At 43.5% G+C, this 16369-nt stretch overlaps 1 protein-coding gene across 1 annotated transcript in view; it reads left to right on the plus strand.

Annotated features, from left to right (window-relative positions):
* The window catches only part of nbeaa (neurobeachin a), a 218983-nt gene that overhangs the window by 191618 nt on the left and 10996 nt on the right, over window positions 1-16369 (plus strand). The window contains exons 36-49 of the mRNA XM_063203099.1: window positions 1491-1555; window positions 1904-2012; window positions 2955-3121; window positions 4094-4218; window positions 4478-4624; window positions 5996-6132; window positions 8214-8331; window positions 8759-8861; window positions 9451-9566; window positions 10000-10112; window positions 10890-11030; window positions 12586-12705; window positions 14223-14375; window positions 15316-15483. Of these exons, the coding sequence (XP_063059169.1) occupies window positions 1491-1555; window positions 1904-2012; window positions 2955-3121; window positions 4094-4218; window positions 4478-4624; window positions 5996-6132; window positions 8214-8331; window positions 8759-8861; window positions 9451-9566; window positions 10000-10112; window positions 10890-11030; window positions 12586-12705; window positions 14223-14375; window positions 15316-15483 (1782 nt within the window). The remainder of the gene's footprint in view (window positions 1-1490; window positions 1556-1903; window positions 2013-2954; window positions 3122-4093; window positions 4219-4477; window positions 4625-5995; window positions 6133-8213; window positions 8332-8758; window positions 8862-9450; window positions 9567-9999; window positions 10113-10889; window positions 11031-12585; window positions 12706-14222; window positions 14376-15315; window positions 15484-16369) is intronic.

Genomic DNA, 16369 nt, shown 5'->3' on the forward strand with positions numbered 1-16369 from the left:
CTTGTCGTCGTTCTAATTGGAGCTATGTTATCTAGAATTCCTCTTAAGTTGTTGTTGAAGCTATCAACCATTTCATCAGGTGTGCAGTGACCATTTAGTAGGTCACCTGATTTGATGAGGTCTGAAATCTTAGCAGAGGCATTAATGCGTCGTCTGTGAATGACATTGTTGGGTGTGCTAATTTGTGTTGAAATGTCAAAATCAAAAAACACACAGTGGTGGTCGGAGAGGCCGACGTCCGTGACCGATATATTGTTGATATCAAGTGCATGTGAAATAAACAAGGTCAAAGGTGTGTTGCCTTTTCGATGGGTAGGCTGTTCTGTAACATTCTGGACGAGACCGAATCCATTTTAATGTGTCTAAGAGAAAGACTTGGCTATTGCGTCATCTGATTTATTTACGTGGATATTAAAGTCGCCAGCAATTATTGCTTTGTGTCATAGTTAGTAAGTACGTCCGACATGAAGGTGGAGAAAATCAGATAGAAATGACGAAGAGAATTTCGGTGGACGGTACAGAACGGACAGAACAATATAAATCAGTTTGAGGTTTGCTTGGACCCTTCCCCATTGCCATGTATTCAAATGAAGAGAAAGAGCCCAGATTCATCTTAGTACAATTAAATTTGTTGGAGAGAAAAGTATGGCTACGCCTCCGCCTCGTTTCTTGGGTCTCGGGGGCGTGAAGGATTGTAATCGGAAGGGCAAGCCTCAAGGTAAAAAAGTAGCAGCCCCGTCGTCTTTAAGCCATGTTTCGGTAAGGAACATAAAGCTTATGTTTTTGTCCGAGACCAGCTGGTTTACTACGAAGCTTTTGTTGGTCAAGGACTGCACGTTAAGTAATGCAGCATTAACATTCAAAGTAGTAGAGCTATTGTTTATGCGTTCAGGTGCAATCGTAATTAGGTTGTTGTGTACACAACCAGAGGGTCTATATCTGCGAGCTTTCCTACGGGTATGTGACAGCGTGGATAGCTAGTGGGGTTACCCTCTGTTGGGCACGCAGTGTCTAAAGTGCTTTGGATTTGAAACACCTGTTAGTCAATTTGGATTTGAAAATCATGTTAGTCAATCCAAGGGGCTTCGGGGTTTCGAGGGTCAGCTCTAGGTTGGTCGCGAGGAGACGAGCGCCAGATCTGTTTAAGTGCCTTCCATCTCGTGCGAAGAGGTTTCGGCGGTTCAGAAAGCGAAGGAGAAGTTGTCAACGTAGGGAATGGCTTCTTGGCGGCAGTGTCTCATCAGCCAGACGTGCAGTTGGCGGATTCGGGAGAACTGGAAGGCAGAGAAACAAACAGAGGGGATGGGGCCTGAGATAGCGTATCCCTTGAGATGTCTATTCCATTACACATGCAAATGAATCTAAATTACATTTCCTACTGTCCCATGCACAGACCAGATGGGACATTGCAAACATTGGAGCGCTTTGGCACACAGCAAATAGCTATCACAGGCTGTGATGTAAAATTATGTCTTTATTTTGGTTTACAGGAGTGGCAGAACTCAATCCAGAAGAATGCTGGACTGGCCTTCATTGAGCTGATCAACGAAGGAAGGTAAACAGTCTATATACAGCAATATATACAGCAGAATGTTATATTGTACATCACCTAGTTACTTTTTAGAAATGGCATGCAAGTGTACTAGAAAAAAGCAGAGCATACTTTTGCGATCTTTTTCTCAATCTGCTTATCAGTATTGCTCATTGTGCGTGTGTGTGTGTGTGTGTGTGTGTGTGTGTGTGTGTGTGTGTGTGTGTGTGTGTGTGTGTGTGTGTGTGTGTGTGTGTGTGTGTGTGTGTGTGTGTGTGTTTGTGTATGTGTGTGTGTGTGTGTGTGTGTGTGTGTGTGTGTGTGTGTGTGTCTGTTTGTCTGTCTGTCTGTCTGTCTGTCATGTGTGATCAGGCTGCTGTGTCATGCCATGAAGGACCACATTGTGCGTGTGGCCAATGAGGCGGAGTTCATCCTGAACCGCCAGAGAGCTGAGGATGTCCACAAGCATGCAGAGTTCGAGGTGAGACACGACTACTAGATACGGGGCACAGAATGACCAGCAAAATGGCCAGCAAAATGGCTACCACCCTTTACAGTAGACCATTATCATTCAGCGATCATGAGCTCTTCTTATTTTATTTGACTCTGACATTTCGTTTTTCTTTGGTATGTCTACACAAATATAGATACATCAATCTTCAGCCATGCATATCTGGCGTTTTACTTGAACAGCTGCTGTTAGCCAAGTATATAACTCCCTTTAAAATCTGTCCTCATGTGCTACAATAAAGTAGCAAAGTTTTAAGAGTATCTATTGAAGCTTGGCCAATATGGATTAATGTGTGCATTTAATTCAAAGTGTATTTGTTTATTGCAAAAAGCTGTTAAATTGGATTTGAGTGCTGTGGAGTGAAATGGAGAGGAAAATATGTTAATAGATACCAATACGTGTTTCGCCTAGCATTGGATGCTTTGATAGTTTTAAGTTTATGTATTTACTATTCAAACACATCTTTTGTTTGTCAGCCATGCCCTAATGGTTCAAATCCCACATGGCCTTTTCATACACCTCCATCCATGGCTGAAGTGCCCTTGAGCATGGCACCTAACCTCAAGTTGGTCCAGGGACTGTAACCAATTCCCTCTAAAGAATAACTGTAAACCTCCGTAACGGAAGCCAACTAGCAGAGTGTGGCGTGGAACAGTAAACCTCTCTCCCGAAGCCTCAATACAGTGCAGTAGCGTTGGGCTAGAGAACCGGCCCTTAAGCTCAGCGGTCTCATACTGTAACTTCTATTGCCAAACCGTGGCAGGTTCGCGTCCCCAAAGGGGACGAACCGTGCGAGAACACCTCCGTCACACCTCTTTGACAAAATCATCATCTAAGTGTGTAGTTTAACGTAATGTAACCTTCTGTGAGTTTGACTTTGTCCCTCCTCTCCTCTCTTCTCTCCCGCTGCAGTCCAACTGTGCCCAGTACGCGGCCGACCGGCGCGAGGAGGAGAAGATGTGTGATCACCTGATCAGCGCGGCCAAGCACAGGGACCACGTCACAGCCAACCAGCTGAAGCAGAAGATCCTCAACATCCTCACCAACAAGCACGGAGCCTGGGGTACCATGTCTCAGAGGTGGGGGACATCACGCCGCAATTCGTTCTTCGATATCTGATTTCCTTTATCCATCTGTAGTTTTCCAACTGTGTTGAAGACCCTTGTGGCCTTTGTGTTGATGGAAATAATGAGAAAGCAGGTACACTTGGTAACTCGTGCATATAAAGCCGAATGAATGTACAAAGTATGAACCTGGACTGGAATGGTAGTCACGCATACAGGGCATTTTCCCAGGTGGGTTGACAGTCATACTGTTATTTCTTTTGTTTGGTGTTTCTTATGGGCTGGCCCACAGTTCAGAGGAGGCAGCCATTTTGTCCATCTTCGACATAGACATCAGACTGAGTCAAGTAGGATATAGTACAAAATCGGCTTGTTTGAGTGCCCGACCGTTTCAAGCCAAAAATGCCTGAGTGTTTTTGTGGTCCCAATCCAGCCCTGGTTTGAACATAGACAAGTCCACTGGACTCGCAGGGTGCCATATGTTCTGGGCCTAGCCCATGCGCTGTCCTTAGTTGGACTTTAAACATGAACATTATGATCATGGAGCAGAAATATATTTACGCTATGTAAATAAACCAACTGGGAGCTGGTTCATTAGCTCTCTAGGTTAAGTTAACCTTGAGGTTGTAATAAGTCATCTATTCGAAGAGCCTGGAGGCCTCATTTTCTTGGCTAAATTACTACTGCAGGCTATCTATAATGATAAACTTTAAATATAAACTTTATCAATTTTCCATGTTCTTGGAATGCTCCCAGGAGCACCATTGAGGTGCTGTTATTGTAACAGCTTCCCCACACTGACACACTTCTCCCCCAGGCGCCTTTGTCTTGGCTATCCCCTTCCTGCTCACATGTGTGAAGGGTTAAACAGTCAGTGGCGCTCTGTGTACACTGCTTGACCAGGCGTGTAATCACAGTGATTAATGGGTTGCTGTTTGTTTGTTTGTTTGTATGTGTGTTTGTGTGTTTGTTTGTTTGTCCGTGTAGCCAACTGCATGACTTCTGGCGTCTGGACTACTGGGAGGACGACCTGCGGAGGAGGCGGAGATTTGTACGCAACGCCTTTGGCTCCACCCACCCCGACGTCCCCCTCAAGGCGCTGGCCGAATACGGTCAGTACTGGACAATCTACTCAGTCTTCAATAGAGTTCATGTTTATTAGTCTTATTTTATCACTTACTCTGATTGAAATGTATATCAATATTTTATTACCATTTGTCAAATCCATTTGACGTACGTACACATTCTGTTGAATGACAATGAGCCATATGTTTGCATTTGTTGTGCTGTGTACGAATTATTCTGAAGTAAGTCCATCTGAATTGCATGAAAAAAATGTTGGGTGTGTCTGCGTGTCTGTATGTATTGTAGGCACAGATGAGGAGGAGGGCGTGAAGTCTAAGAAGGCGTTCCGCAGCCAGTCGGTGGTGGCCCAGAACCCTGAGACGGAGCTGATGCTGGAGGGAGATGACGACGCCGTCAGCCTGCTGCAGGAGAAGGAGATCGACAACCTTGCAGGTAACCGTGGCAACACGACTCGCCTGACAAGCAGGGCAGTTCAACAACCTAGCAGGTAGCCATGGCAACACAGCTCACCTGACAGGCAGGGCAGGTCGACCACCAAGAAGGTAACCATGGCAACACAAATCGCCTGACAGGCAGGGCAGATTGACAACCAAGCAGGTAGCTATGGCAACCCGCCTGACAGAAAGGGCAGATCGACAAGCTAGCCAGGTAACCATGGCAAACACAACTCACCTGACAGGCTGGGCAGATCAACAACCTAGCAGGTAATCATGGCAACACAACTCACTTTACAGGCATGGCAGATTGACAACCCAGCAGGTATTGATTATGCTACTCACATGATAGATGGGCAAGCCACCCTTTCAGCACCTACTGTAGCAAGAAATAAATTAGAAGTAGTAAAGTAGAAGTAAAAGCCCAAACATTCGATGAATACATAACAGCAGCACTATGACGCATCAAAACTTGAAAGTGGAATTGTTTGAAGCAGTTTGTCTTCAAATTCACTATAAACTGCTGGTTTGTCAGATTACACAAACCGCTGTGCTCTTGTTAATGCTGATAGTTACTGTAGCTGTTCGTATCAAATTTGGCACTGTGGTCCTGTCACCTAAACATGTGTCCTCATTTATGTGGAAAGCTGAGGTTTTACCGAAGACATTTTGCTCGTGCTGTCCTATGTTGACCATGAGTCATGTTTCACCGCTTTAGACCCACTTTCCGGAATTTACAATAGACTGTTCAAGTTTTTACTCTACATGCCTTTGTCGTGAAAGTCACATCCATAATTTTCACACACAGCAATGCTGTTTATTTTTTTTTCTTTTAGCAAGTTTTCGACCAAGATTATTTACTTCGAAAGGCAAGTTTGTAAGAGAACTTCAATGGAAACACTAACCTTGGGGTTCATGATTATTCATACATATTTAAAAATACATCAATGAATGGTTTCAGAACTGATTTTCAGTAAAACATCCAATTCATCAAAGTCCCTAATTGATTTATTTGGTTAACATGATAGCTTAAACTTAAAAGCCTTAACAATAACAACATTTTAATCAATTGTAAAAAAAAAAAATCCTGCAGTCTTGCATAACAGTTCATCATGTACTTAATGTGTAATGACGATAACATTGTATCTAATCCAATCTAATTTTTAATACCGGTATATAAGTTCTGTACTACTACAGAACGCTAAGATGTGATTTTGATGAGGGCCACTCACTGATCTCTCCGATTGCTCCCAAGTAGTTTTGTATGTTGTGAGCCGCATCGCTCAGGTGTGACCTGCATGATGTCACTGACTACTACCTCTCTGATTGGGTCCCTGACTTGTCTCTTGCTCTCTGATTGGTCCACTAGGCCCAGTGGTGCTGAGCACTCCAGCCCAGTTGGTGGCACCAGTGGTGGTGGCCCGAGGCACACTCTCCATCACCACCACCGAGATCTACTTTGAGGTGGACGAAGACGACCCTACATTTAAGAAGATTGATTCTAAGGTGAGTGTCTGTGGTAAGAGTGTGTGTGTGTGTGTGTGTGTGTGTGTGTGTGTGTGTGTGTGTGTGTGTGTGTGTGTGTGTGTGTGTGTGTGTGTGTGTGTGTGTGTGTGTGTGTGTGTGTGTGTGTGCGTGATTTGTATCCCGAATGTGCACTTGGTGAGTACTGCAATTACACTACATTGTGATAAAGTGTCTGATTGTGCAACACTTTGTCAGAGAGAGTAGAGAGAGAGAGGTTCCATTGGCCCATTGTTTCCGGGCTCTATTATTGCAAGGGGGAGGGAGGGAAATCCCCCTTTAGGCAGACCTAGGCAGACCTAAGGACTGTTCTAGTCAATGCTAGGAGTATTATGACACGCCCCTTTAGGCAGACCGGAACCTGGTCATGTTAGGTGCCCATAGCAACCTATTACATTGGCATATCTCTATATACTTAAAGAATCTCTGACTTTGTCCTGGGTGTGGAATAGCCAGTAAAGGAAAGAAATATACAGTAGAAAGGGCATGTCTTCTATAAATGACCAGACAAAAACTACTAAGACTAGAGAGGTTTCCCCTGTGAGTCTGGCGAGCATTACTGTACTCATTGCTGAAGCGTCTTCTCATTAGAAGTTTTACGGTTACACTTTGCTTGATGCCGGCGTCATATACATGACATAACAGTGTCATAACAGTCATGACACAAGCATGGATGTCATTATGTCAATGTCGTCAACATTTTATTGCCATGAAATGTTGACATTGTTAGGGCTGTCTTTGCCCTAACTGAATGTCACTTAATGACACCATTCCTAAATGTATGACATGGACATAATGTTTATGCCACTGTTATGACAGCATCATGTCATACCTATGGCACCGGTGTCAAGGAAAGCATTACCGTTTCTACTGCCTCAAAGACATCTAGTCTGGCCATTTCCACTCAGTTCAAACCTAGTCTGTCTTCCTGAAATATGATATTGAACAAGTTCACAGAAACTAGAAATTATTTCCATATTCTTTTCAATGAGGCTATTGCACAAACTTTTCTGGCATCATAATGCAGTGTGCCCATTTTGACTTTCACAAAGCTTGGTTTTCTTTTCCCCTTTCTACTCTACAGTATAAACAAAATAGATGAAGGTCTTACCTCATTGCCTCTCCAGGCTCCAGAGGGTAGTTTGCGATGTGTTGACCATTTATCTGTCTGTCTGCACTTTCCAAGATTTGTAGGTGCCCCGTCCTTGCCACAATCTCCACCATTGGCAATTGAAGATGGTGTAGTCAGATCTTTTTTTTTTCCCCAGAGGCAGAGAACAGACTGTAGAAATGTGATTAGCTCTGTCCGGTCGGTCATCCAGCCTTCTTCAATTCCTTTTCCAACCATATTTTATCTTAAAATTAAATAAAGTAAATAAAAAAAGTAAAATCCTCCATCATTCTGAATGACTATGGGATGTCGCCATCAACACACTCATAAAAGAAAATTGAAGCCATTTGACTCTATGAATGTCTTCCAGCAGCCTTATCTTGCCAGTCCATGCCAGTTTCACTGAGTGAACACCAAGTGCTTCTCTGCACCCTTACCCACAAATGCCCAAGCAATCATCTGACAAGTGCACTGGGGTGAACACAGTCAGTCGTGACACCCCAGACACTAGTGCTGTTTTGCCCCGCAGCCTTCCAGGGACAGGGCCACCAACCGAGAGCATAGATGGTAGCGTCCATCTCTGCCCAGAGTCCTTGGGATGGGTTCAGATTGAGATTCTTTTGTTGTTGTTGAGGGTGGTGGTGGTTTTCCAACCATGGTAACATAAACATTTCTAATTGCTGATGATAGTGCTTGTTTTTTTTAGAGAGAGAGATCACACTCATGAGATATGACACAGAAACACACTAGATAGAAGCTGTTATAAAAGGTTATGTTTTAGGTGTTTTTTTTAATTATTGAGACATCCACACCTGCATCTTCTACGTATTAGTTGATATTAAATAGCTTACTTTTCCATCAGAGAGAACAAACCACCCCTTTTCCCAAGGTAACTTTACCTATGCATTGTAACTATATTGTAACATTGTACCGGTCTGGTGTGTTTCATCAGGTGCTGGCCTACTCTGAGGGCCTGCACGGCAAATGGATGTTCAGCGAGATCAGAGCAGTCTTCTCCAGGCGCTACCTGCTCCAGAACACCGGCCTGGAAGTCTTCATGGCCAACAGAAGTAAGATGGCTGCACATATTCATATACTTTATTGTGTTCATTCAGTCGTAAGTCAATTCATAGACAATTGTGATTATTCATTTGAGAAGACATGTTCATCATTGATCAAGATGGCTGCTGCACATTTATCAACACATTTTAGTCATGTATACACCATTTATGTATTTACTGCCATGCAAAGGGTGAGTCTACTTCATGCCGCCTTGCGCGCCTTTTAAAATGCCACACCTGACTTCTTTGGGATTGTACAGGTAGCTGTTAATACCTTATTCGAGGGAAAAGCTGGACATTTACAGTAATCTCAAGGCTAAAGACATGTTGCAGAGTAGATATCCAGTTGGTTTGTCAAATGCTGCAAATGTTTAACATTTGCATGAGAAAGGCGATAGTGTTTGTTTTGACATGTTATTCTTTTGCTGTCTTGCAGCCTCCGTCATGTTTAACTTCCCGGATCAGGCCACTGTGAAGAAGGTGGTGTACAGCCTACCACGCGTGGGCGTCGGAACCAGCTACGGCTTACCTCAGGCCCGGTAGGACTCTATTACATGTTACATATTACATATTACATTACATTATGTTACATTTATACACTTATACAAATGTGTACATTGTACAGATATACACATTATATACACAAATTACATTATGAACTGAAATAAGATGATTCTAAGTTAGTATAGAATTTCGAACTATCCCAACTCCGTACCCACTATGGCGTGTGCAGGCAGAAGGAATATAGCCCTACAACAAATCTTCACAAAGAACAGTCCACCTCTTTTGAGGTTTGAGTGTGTACTGCACAGTATGCTGTATGTGTGCTGCCCAACGGTAGGGACACATAGGAGGCGAAGCAAGCGAAGCGAAGAGAGGCGAAATCCAACCGTCATCAGGTCGTCGCGGCGAATCAAATGGAATGGAACAGTTATGTTGTTGATTTGATTGGGCCGCGGCAGGCGAATTCGCTCCTCATTTGCATAACATTAAACTTTCTTTAATAATTTCGCTCCTGTTCGCTTGCTTTCGCTTGCCTTCGCCTCTCTCATAGGAATGAATGGCAAAGTTCGCAAATTCGCGTGTATGTGTCCCTACCGTAACGTCCTCCATGTGTTCCTCCACCAGGCGGATCTCCCTGGCCACCCCTCGGCAGCTCTTCAAGTCCTCCAACATGACGCAGCGCTGGCAGAGGAGGGAGATCTCCAACTTCGAGTACCTCATGTTCCTCAACACCATCGCAGGTGAGCCATCACCACTACCACTGCTCTGGGAGTCTCATAATAACTTGGCCCAAAATGTGAAGGACATTCAATGCACTATTTGTCATCTAAAATATTAAAATGTGTTTAATGCTATTGGGCTAGTTCATATTTCAAGAGATTAAACATGTTTTGGTCTCAGCCTTGGCCCACTTAAGGGCTTAAAATACAAACTTCACCCCACTTCACTTCTTGTCAGTGCATGATTATTCAATAACTTGCCCTCTTCAGGCGTGTTTTATTGAGTTACTGTATGTATGTAGAGTGGTGCATGTTGCTGAGGGCTGAGGAAGATAGCGATGATACTACTACTGGGATGTGTAGTTTAGACTTTGGATAATGCCAGTGTCACCTTCTGAAATGTCATGTTTGGCTGTTGGATTCTGAATGCTTTTGTTGTGTGCCTTGTATTCAGGGAGGACGTACAATGACTTGAACCAGTACCCCATATTCCCCTGGGTCCTCACCAACTACGACTCAGAGGAGCTGGATCTGACCCTCCCAGGGAACTTCAGAGATCTCTCAAAGGTAAAAAGCCACTTTTTAGACTTTAGACAATTTGAATAACGTCTTTCAAGTGCATTAGTAATGGAAATGGATGATGACAATATTTATGACAGTATTTCAGATGACTATGTCCTGGGCCTGGCCAGAGCTGTCAGCGGCCCTGTGCTCTACTCATTGGTTCCCAAACTTTTCTCCTTGTGCACCCCCTTGTACATTTCAATGTGGTTCGCGCACCCCCTACCCGAATGTTTTGCTGTACTTATGGCTACTCCAACATGCCTTCACTGCACAAATCATTGCACATTGTGCAGAGTTATTTAGGGACTCCTCATTTCCAAAAGACTTGATGTTTCCTCAAGCATACAATTCACCATACAATTAAAAACGGCTTAATTTTCATTAATGCTGTATAAAACACACATATCCGCCATTGCTCAATTCAGCTCACGCACCCCCTTGTGGCAGGCCGCGCACCCCCAGGGGTGCACGCACCCCAGTTTGGGAAACCTGATCAACAGAGTTATATAAAGTAGAAGAACTACTGTTATGAATGTAATTTGAACACTAGCTGAATGATAATAAATTGTTGTGACTACATAATATACTACTAGTGGACTTGTCCCCAAAGGGAAATATGTTTTCACCACCATTATAACTTTTTATAGCCAACATCAGGCACTACACACACACACAATACAAGCACATAATCACACACATAATAATCACACGTCTACTTTATACAACTCTGATGATCACATGCTGTTGCTGCTCTGACTCCTCCTTTCTTTGTAATTCCAGCCAATCGGGGCCCTGAACCCAAAGCGTGCGGCGTTCTACGTGGAACACTACGAGGGCTGGGAAGAGGACGGGACCCCCCCTCACCACTACAACATGCTCTACTCCACCTCCGCTGCCACCCTCTCCTGGCTCGTCAGGATAGTGAGTAGCACTTGCTGGGCATTTTACTATGTAACATTTTGTTACAACATTGTTATACCATTTTATTGTGTTGTCAGATCCCTCACACAAACTCAAGATTTCTCAAAGCACGGCGCTCCCAATGAATAATTTGATTTACAGCAATATTTTTAATCTTGGAGAAATGAGCCAGCTCTCTGTTGCTCAAAGAACACATTCGTGGAATAAAATAACACATTCATGGAATAAAACAAAGAATGTTCCTGTGTTATACCAGTATCCTCCTGACTACCAGCAGTTCATTTTTGTCCTCTCTAGAGGACATTTGTAAACCGCAATATCTCCCACCCCATACACACTACTGTGCTAACTCCCAATGGTCTTTGAAGAGGACATTCAGAGCTTTCCAATGATACCATGTGTGTAGGGATGGGGTTTTGGGAACTTTCTATTTCTTTGCAAGGAAAATGGTGTCCATTAAAAATAGGCCGCTTTTGGTTAAAGGGAAAGTAAATGCATAATACTTTAAAGTGGGCAATTATTGTCTTAAAACATCATCTTTATATGTTATTTCAATCTCTTCAGAGCACAATTAAACCATTTCTAAATGAATGTAACATTATTTAATTCCCATATTTAGGCGTTAAAGAAATGTCCTCTAAAATGGACATTGGTAGTGACATCTTCCATTTTGTTAGTATTTTTCTAGTCAGAAAGTCAGTATCAGAATCAGAAGGAGAGACACTTTACAGCACATTATTGATAAATAATCCTAGATGTGATGTTTGAGGAAGATGCTGAAGATTCAGAGACCTCTTAGGATTCATTTCAAGCAGGAAAAGTAGAATGAGAACAAGCAGAACGTTTCCTATTGATGCATTTGTCGCCCCATGTGGAGCATGACTCTGATGTGTGTCTGAACTTTGCAGGACAATATTTCAACCAAAAATTAAATTAAGACTAAATTAATCCTATAGACATGAACACATGTTTGTTCCAGAGATAATAACCCATATTTCACACATCAGAACTATACAATTAGTCAACTCTGGTGAAAGTTCTCAGTTGAGGGACCACATGTCATTCAAGCTTCAACTGCAAGTCCAGTTGCTTAAAACAAAATTGTTTTGACTTGAGATGACCTGCATGAATGATAATGGTCACAGACACATCCAGTTTCCACCTCAAACCAATAAAACACTCATTGTAAACTCATAAATGCTCAAATTTACTAATTATTAAACTGATTGTTATGCTTTTTCATCCAGATTGATTGATAGCAATTAAGGTACATTTTCAATGTACGATCTTCCAATGTCCACTGCAATGGACACATAAAATCTTAATAATAAAAAATACAACTTTGAAAAAAATGTTGTCAATCTCATTTTTTGTCTTCAAACAATTGGGGAAGTAAAAAACCCCAAAGATTTTTAAGCTTTTTTCCCCCTGGTAGTCAGGACATGAGATCTAATGTAATGACAAAGAAGCTTGAATCTTGAAGAAACAATACTTGCTGTCACCAGCAGGTGTCACCAAATCACACTTGTCTGGTTTTTATGTGTTTGTTCTGTAGGAGCCCTTCACCACTTTCTTCCTCAGTGGCAACGATAAGAAGTTTGACCATCCCGACCGCACCTTCTCTGGCATCGCACGCTCCTGGAGGAACTGCCAGAGGGACACCTCTGATGTCAAGGTCAGAGGAAAAAAACAGTAGTAGCCACTTTTCCCCCCTTCCATGTGCAATAGTAGCCACTTCCACTTCCCCTTCCATACTAGGAAATGTGACTCCCCTAGTAAAAGGAGAAATTACATAAAAAAATACTATGCAACTTGAATGAGCTTTCCAAGGTGTGAACGAGTGGGTGATCAATGGAGATTGCATGGTCCTTGCATAGTCCTTGAACGGAAACACTGTGCCAAACCAGTGGCTCCTACTGCTTACAGCTACTGTTATAAGACCCCAGTAAACAAGAGGTTAACTGCAGCTCACGTGCCTCATGCATATACGTATTGCAATACCATAAGCATAAATAATAAACTAGATCTTTTTTTATACCATCGGTTAAGTGCCCATACAGTAATGCATCACTTTCCTCTATATACTGAGTATGTGTTCGGTAAGAGCACTGCTCATGCCCTTGCCATGTTTACCAGTCAAGTGCAGAGGACAGCATTCCATTTTTGCTCCTTCCAAGGCCCTTCCATTAAGAGTGCAGTGCAGTACATGCTTGACAGGCTCCTATATAGGCTACAGCTCCAACTGCGGAGGCAGGAGCGCGGGGGGGTCATGGATGTGTCGTGGTGGCGTGTAATGTAATGCAGTTAATGGAGCCAGTGACCCAGTGCCCCCCTTTTAAAACCCTCTACGCCAGGGCCAGAGACGCAAAAATTGAACACGGGGCCCTAGGGCAAAACCCTCATAGACCCCCTGCCAAAGTCATAATAGGGCCCCCACCACAAACATGGGAGAGCCCTGGGCCCAGGCGCAAATGCCCTGCTCGCCCCTCCTATAGCTCTGCCACTGGTTAGGGCTGTCACCATCACTGCCCACCACATGGCACAGCACAGCACGGTAGCCCTGACTCACTGCACTGCACACTGCGTTTATGCTGGGATCAGTGAGAAGCTGTACAAAGCACTTCCTTTTTCCCTTTTAAACCGTTAGAACCACTCAAGGGCTCTCGAGTAAAGAATCGGTTGAGTTGATGATTGTGCTCAACTGCAGGCGAGATATCACCTGCCGGAGCGGAATAAGAATGGTGTGCGGTGGTGGGGGCTGCTGCAGAGGGGTGGAGTGGGTCACGGTCATCATTGATTTCAGTCCCCCCCACTTACACTTGCACAACCACACCACTCACCCTTCCCCCGCTCCAACTCAAACCAACCAACCAAATCCCAGTTTAATGGTTCCAAAAGAACTAACAACATGGCGAAGATGAGTGGAGCAGACAAGGCTGCCCTGGATGGCTCCCTTGCGAGGACCCTTCAACCTTTTGCACTATTCTACTTTGTCATGCGAACAATCATAAGCGACAATAGTGAACATCAAAAATCATGACAAAAACAAATATTTAAACGCTGATCATGTTTGTCAAAAGATTTGTGCATCTAAAATCTTACTGTAATATCGTCAATCATAAACAACAATTGTGTGAACAGCAAATACCTTGACCAAGAAACATCCTCTAACCTGACGCGGTGCCATTGCAGGAGCTGATCCCAGAGTTCTACTACCTGCCGGAGATGTTCATGAACAGCAATGGCTACACGCTGGGCGTGAGGGACGACCGTGCCATGGTGTGTGACGTGGACCTGCCGGCCTGGGCCAAGAAACCAGAGGACTTCGTACGCATCAACAGGATGGTGAGGCCTGAATGCTGTACTGGCTGCTCTGATGGGGTAGTACAGTGGTTCTCAAACTTTTTGTGTGAAGTACCACCTGAGAAAATATTGAGCTCTCAGAGTACCACCTCGATAACCAACATTAGAATATCGCAGCAAACGTCTTCCATATTCACTTTTTAGTATTATTCTGCATTATGTTTTCAGATTTATACAGTTCAATATTACAAAATGTGAGACCAAAGAGACATTTTCGACTGCAACAACTTGATCAGCCTTCAAATCAATGCACAAAAAAATGGATTCTTCCAAGTACCACCAGAGATGTCTCAAGTACCACCAGTGGTACACGTACCACAGTTTGAGCACCACTGCGGTAGTACATGTATCATATGCAGTGGTGGACGACTTGGATTCAGAAGCTGCAATTAGATGCCATGTACCCCAAATGACCTGGTTTTAGGTAACCAATAATTTGCAATATGTTGCACTGGATTGTAGCTTCTGAATTCAGGGTGCTCATCACCGATCATATGTCTGGATATGATAATGGGGATACATTTGGCAAGTTTTTATGATGATTGAGTATAATTAGGAAATGTGAGTTCTAGTGTTTTGAAGGAATGATCGCTAAAATATTTACTAAAATAATGTTGGTTTTTTTTTAAGTAGTAGACATGATATTGCTGTGAAAAGATTCATCATTCTCCCTGAAACTAATTTATAGTTATTATTACCAATTATATTGCGTTGCCTCTTTGAGTCTTCAGTTTAAATTTGTTTCTGTAACCCACTGTATTGTCACATATCTGTGTGTGTGTGCATGCGTGTGTGCATGCGTGTGTGCATGCGTGCATATGTGCATGCGTGCATGCGTGCATATGTGTATCTCGATATGTATGTATGCATGTGTCTGTCTGCCCCCGCATTCACGTATATGTGTCCTATTGTCCTTGTCCAGGCTCTGGAGAGTGAGTTTGTGTCGTGTCAGCTGCACCAGTGGATCGACCTGATCTTTGGCTACAAGCAGCGCGGGCCAGAGGCCGTACGGGCCCTCAACGTGTTCCACTACCTGTCCTACGAGGGCTCCATCAACCCCGACACCGTCATCGACCCCCAGCTCAGAGACGTAAGTAACCCACCACTAGGGCTGCACAATATCAGAAAAGAACTTGATACTGGATAACAGCATGCAATACCTCAATAACGATATTTAAACGGTATTTAGAAATATAGCCGAGTGTTTTTCTTGTCACTAATCTGTCGGTCTGTGTTGGGGGCGTGGCTGTGGCCGTGGTGGGCTTCTCGCACATTTGTTGACAATCAGCTAGTGATTGGACAAAACAGAAAATGTTTTACTTGTTATCGATAATTAAGACATTTACGCAATACGCATATCGCCACTCTTGATTTCCATATGCCTCCTACTTGAGACAATGAAAATGGACTAGGTCCAAAAGGTCTGTTGCTCCAGTTTTTACTCTTCCAGTTCTTTTGTTACTTTTCGACGGCATCATACAGTACAGTTTTCACCACAAGCCTTGTGAGCACCTCATCGTTTGCTACTTTTAGTGTTACCACATGGGGACCCCAAGTCAAGACGTACTTGCGGTTGGAGTACCTGTATGGTCACAAAATGATTATACTGTATGGTACTACTCATGGTGATGGCAATGATGAAGATGTGAATGCCAAAAATGTTTGCAGCCAGGGGGTTGTTAGAGTAGAATCGGCCGCACTCTCTCGCTTGTTCTCTGCAAATTTAATGCACCATCTCCAGGTGGCACACATGTTAGACGTCTCGGCCTGACAACCAGGTACTGTTAGCATTTATTTGTTCATAAGCATTGATTATATCTTCCTCTCTCTCTCTCTCTCCCTCTCTCTTTCTCTCTCACACACACACTGTCTCTCTCTCACTGTCTGTCTCTCTATATATATTTCTGTCTCTGTCTGTCTGTCTGTCTCTCTCTCTCTCTCTCTCTCTCTCTCTCTCTCTCTCTCTCTCTCTCTCT

The sequence above is a fragment of the Engraulis encrasicolus genome, chromosome 7 (assembly GCF_034702125.1).
Source record: "Engraulis encrasicolus isolate BLACKSEA-1 chromosome 7, IST_EnEncr_1.0, whole genome shotgun sequence".
NCBI lineage: Eukaryota > Metazoa > Chordata > Actinopteri > Clupeiformes > Engraulidae > Engraulis > Engraulis encrasicolus.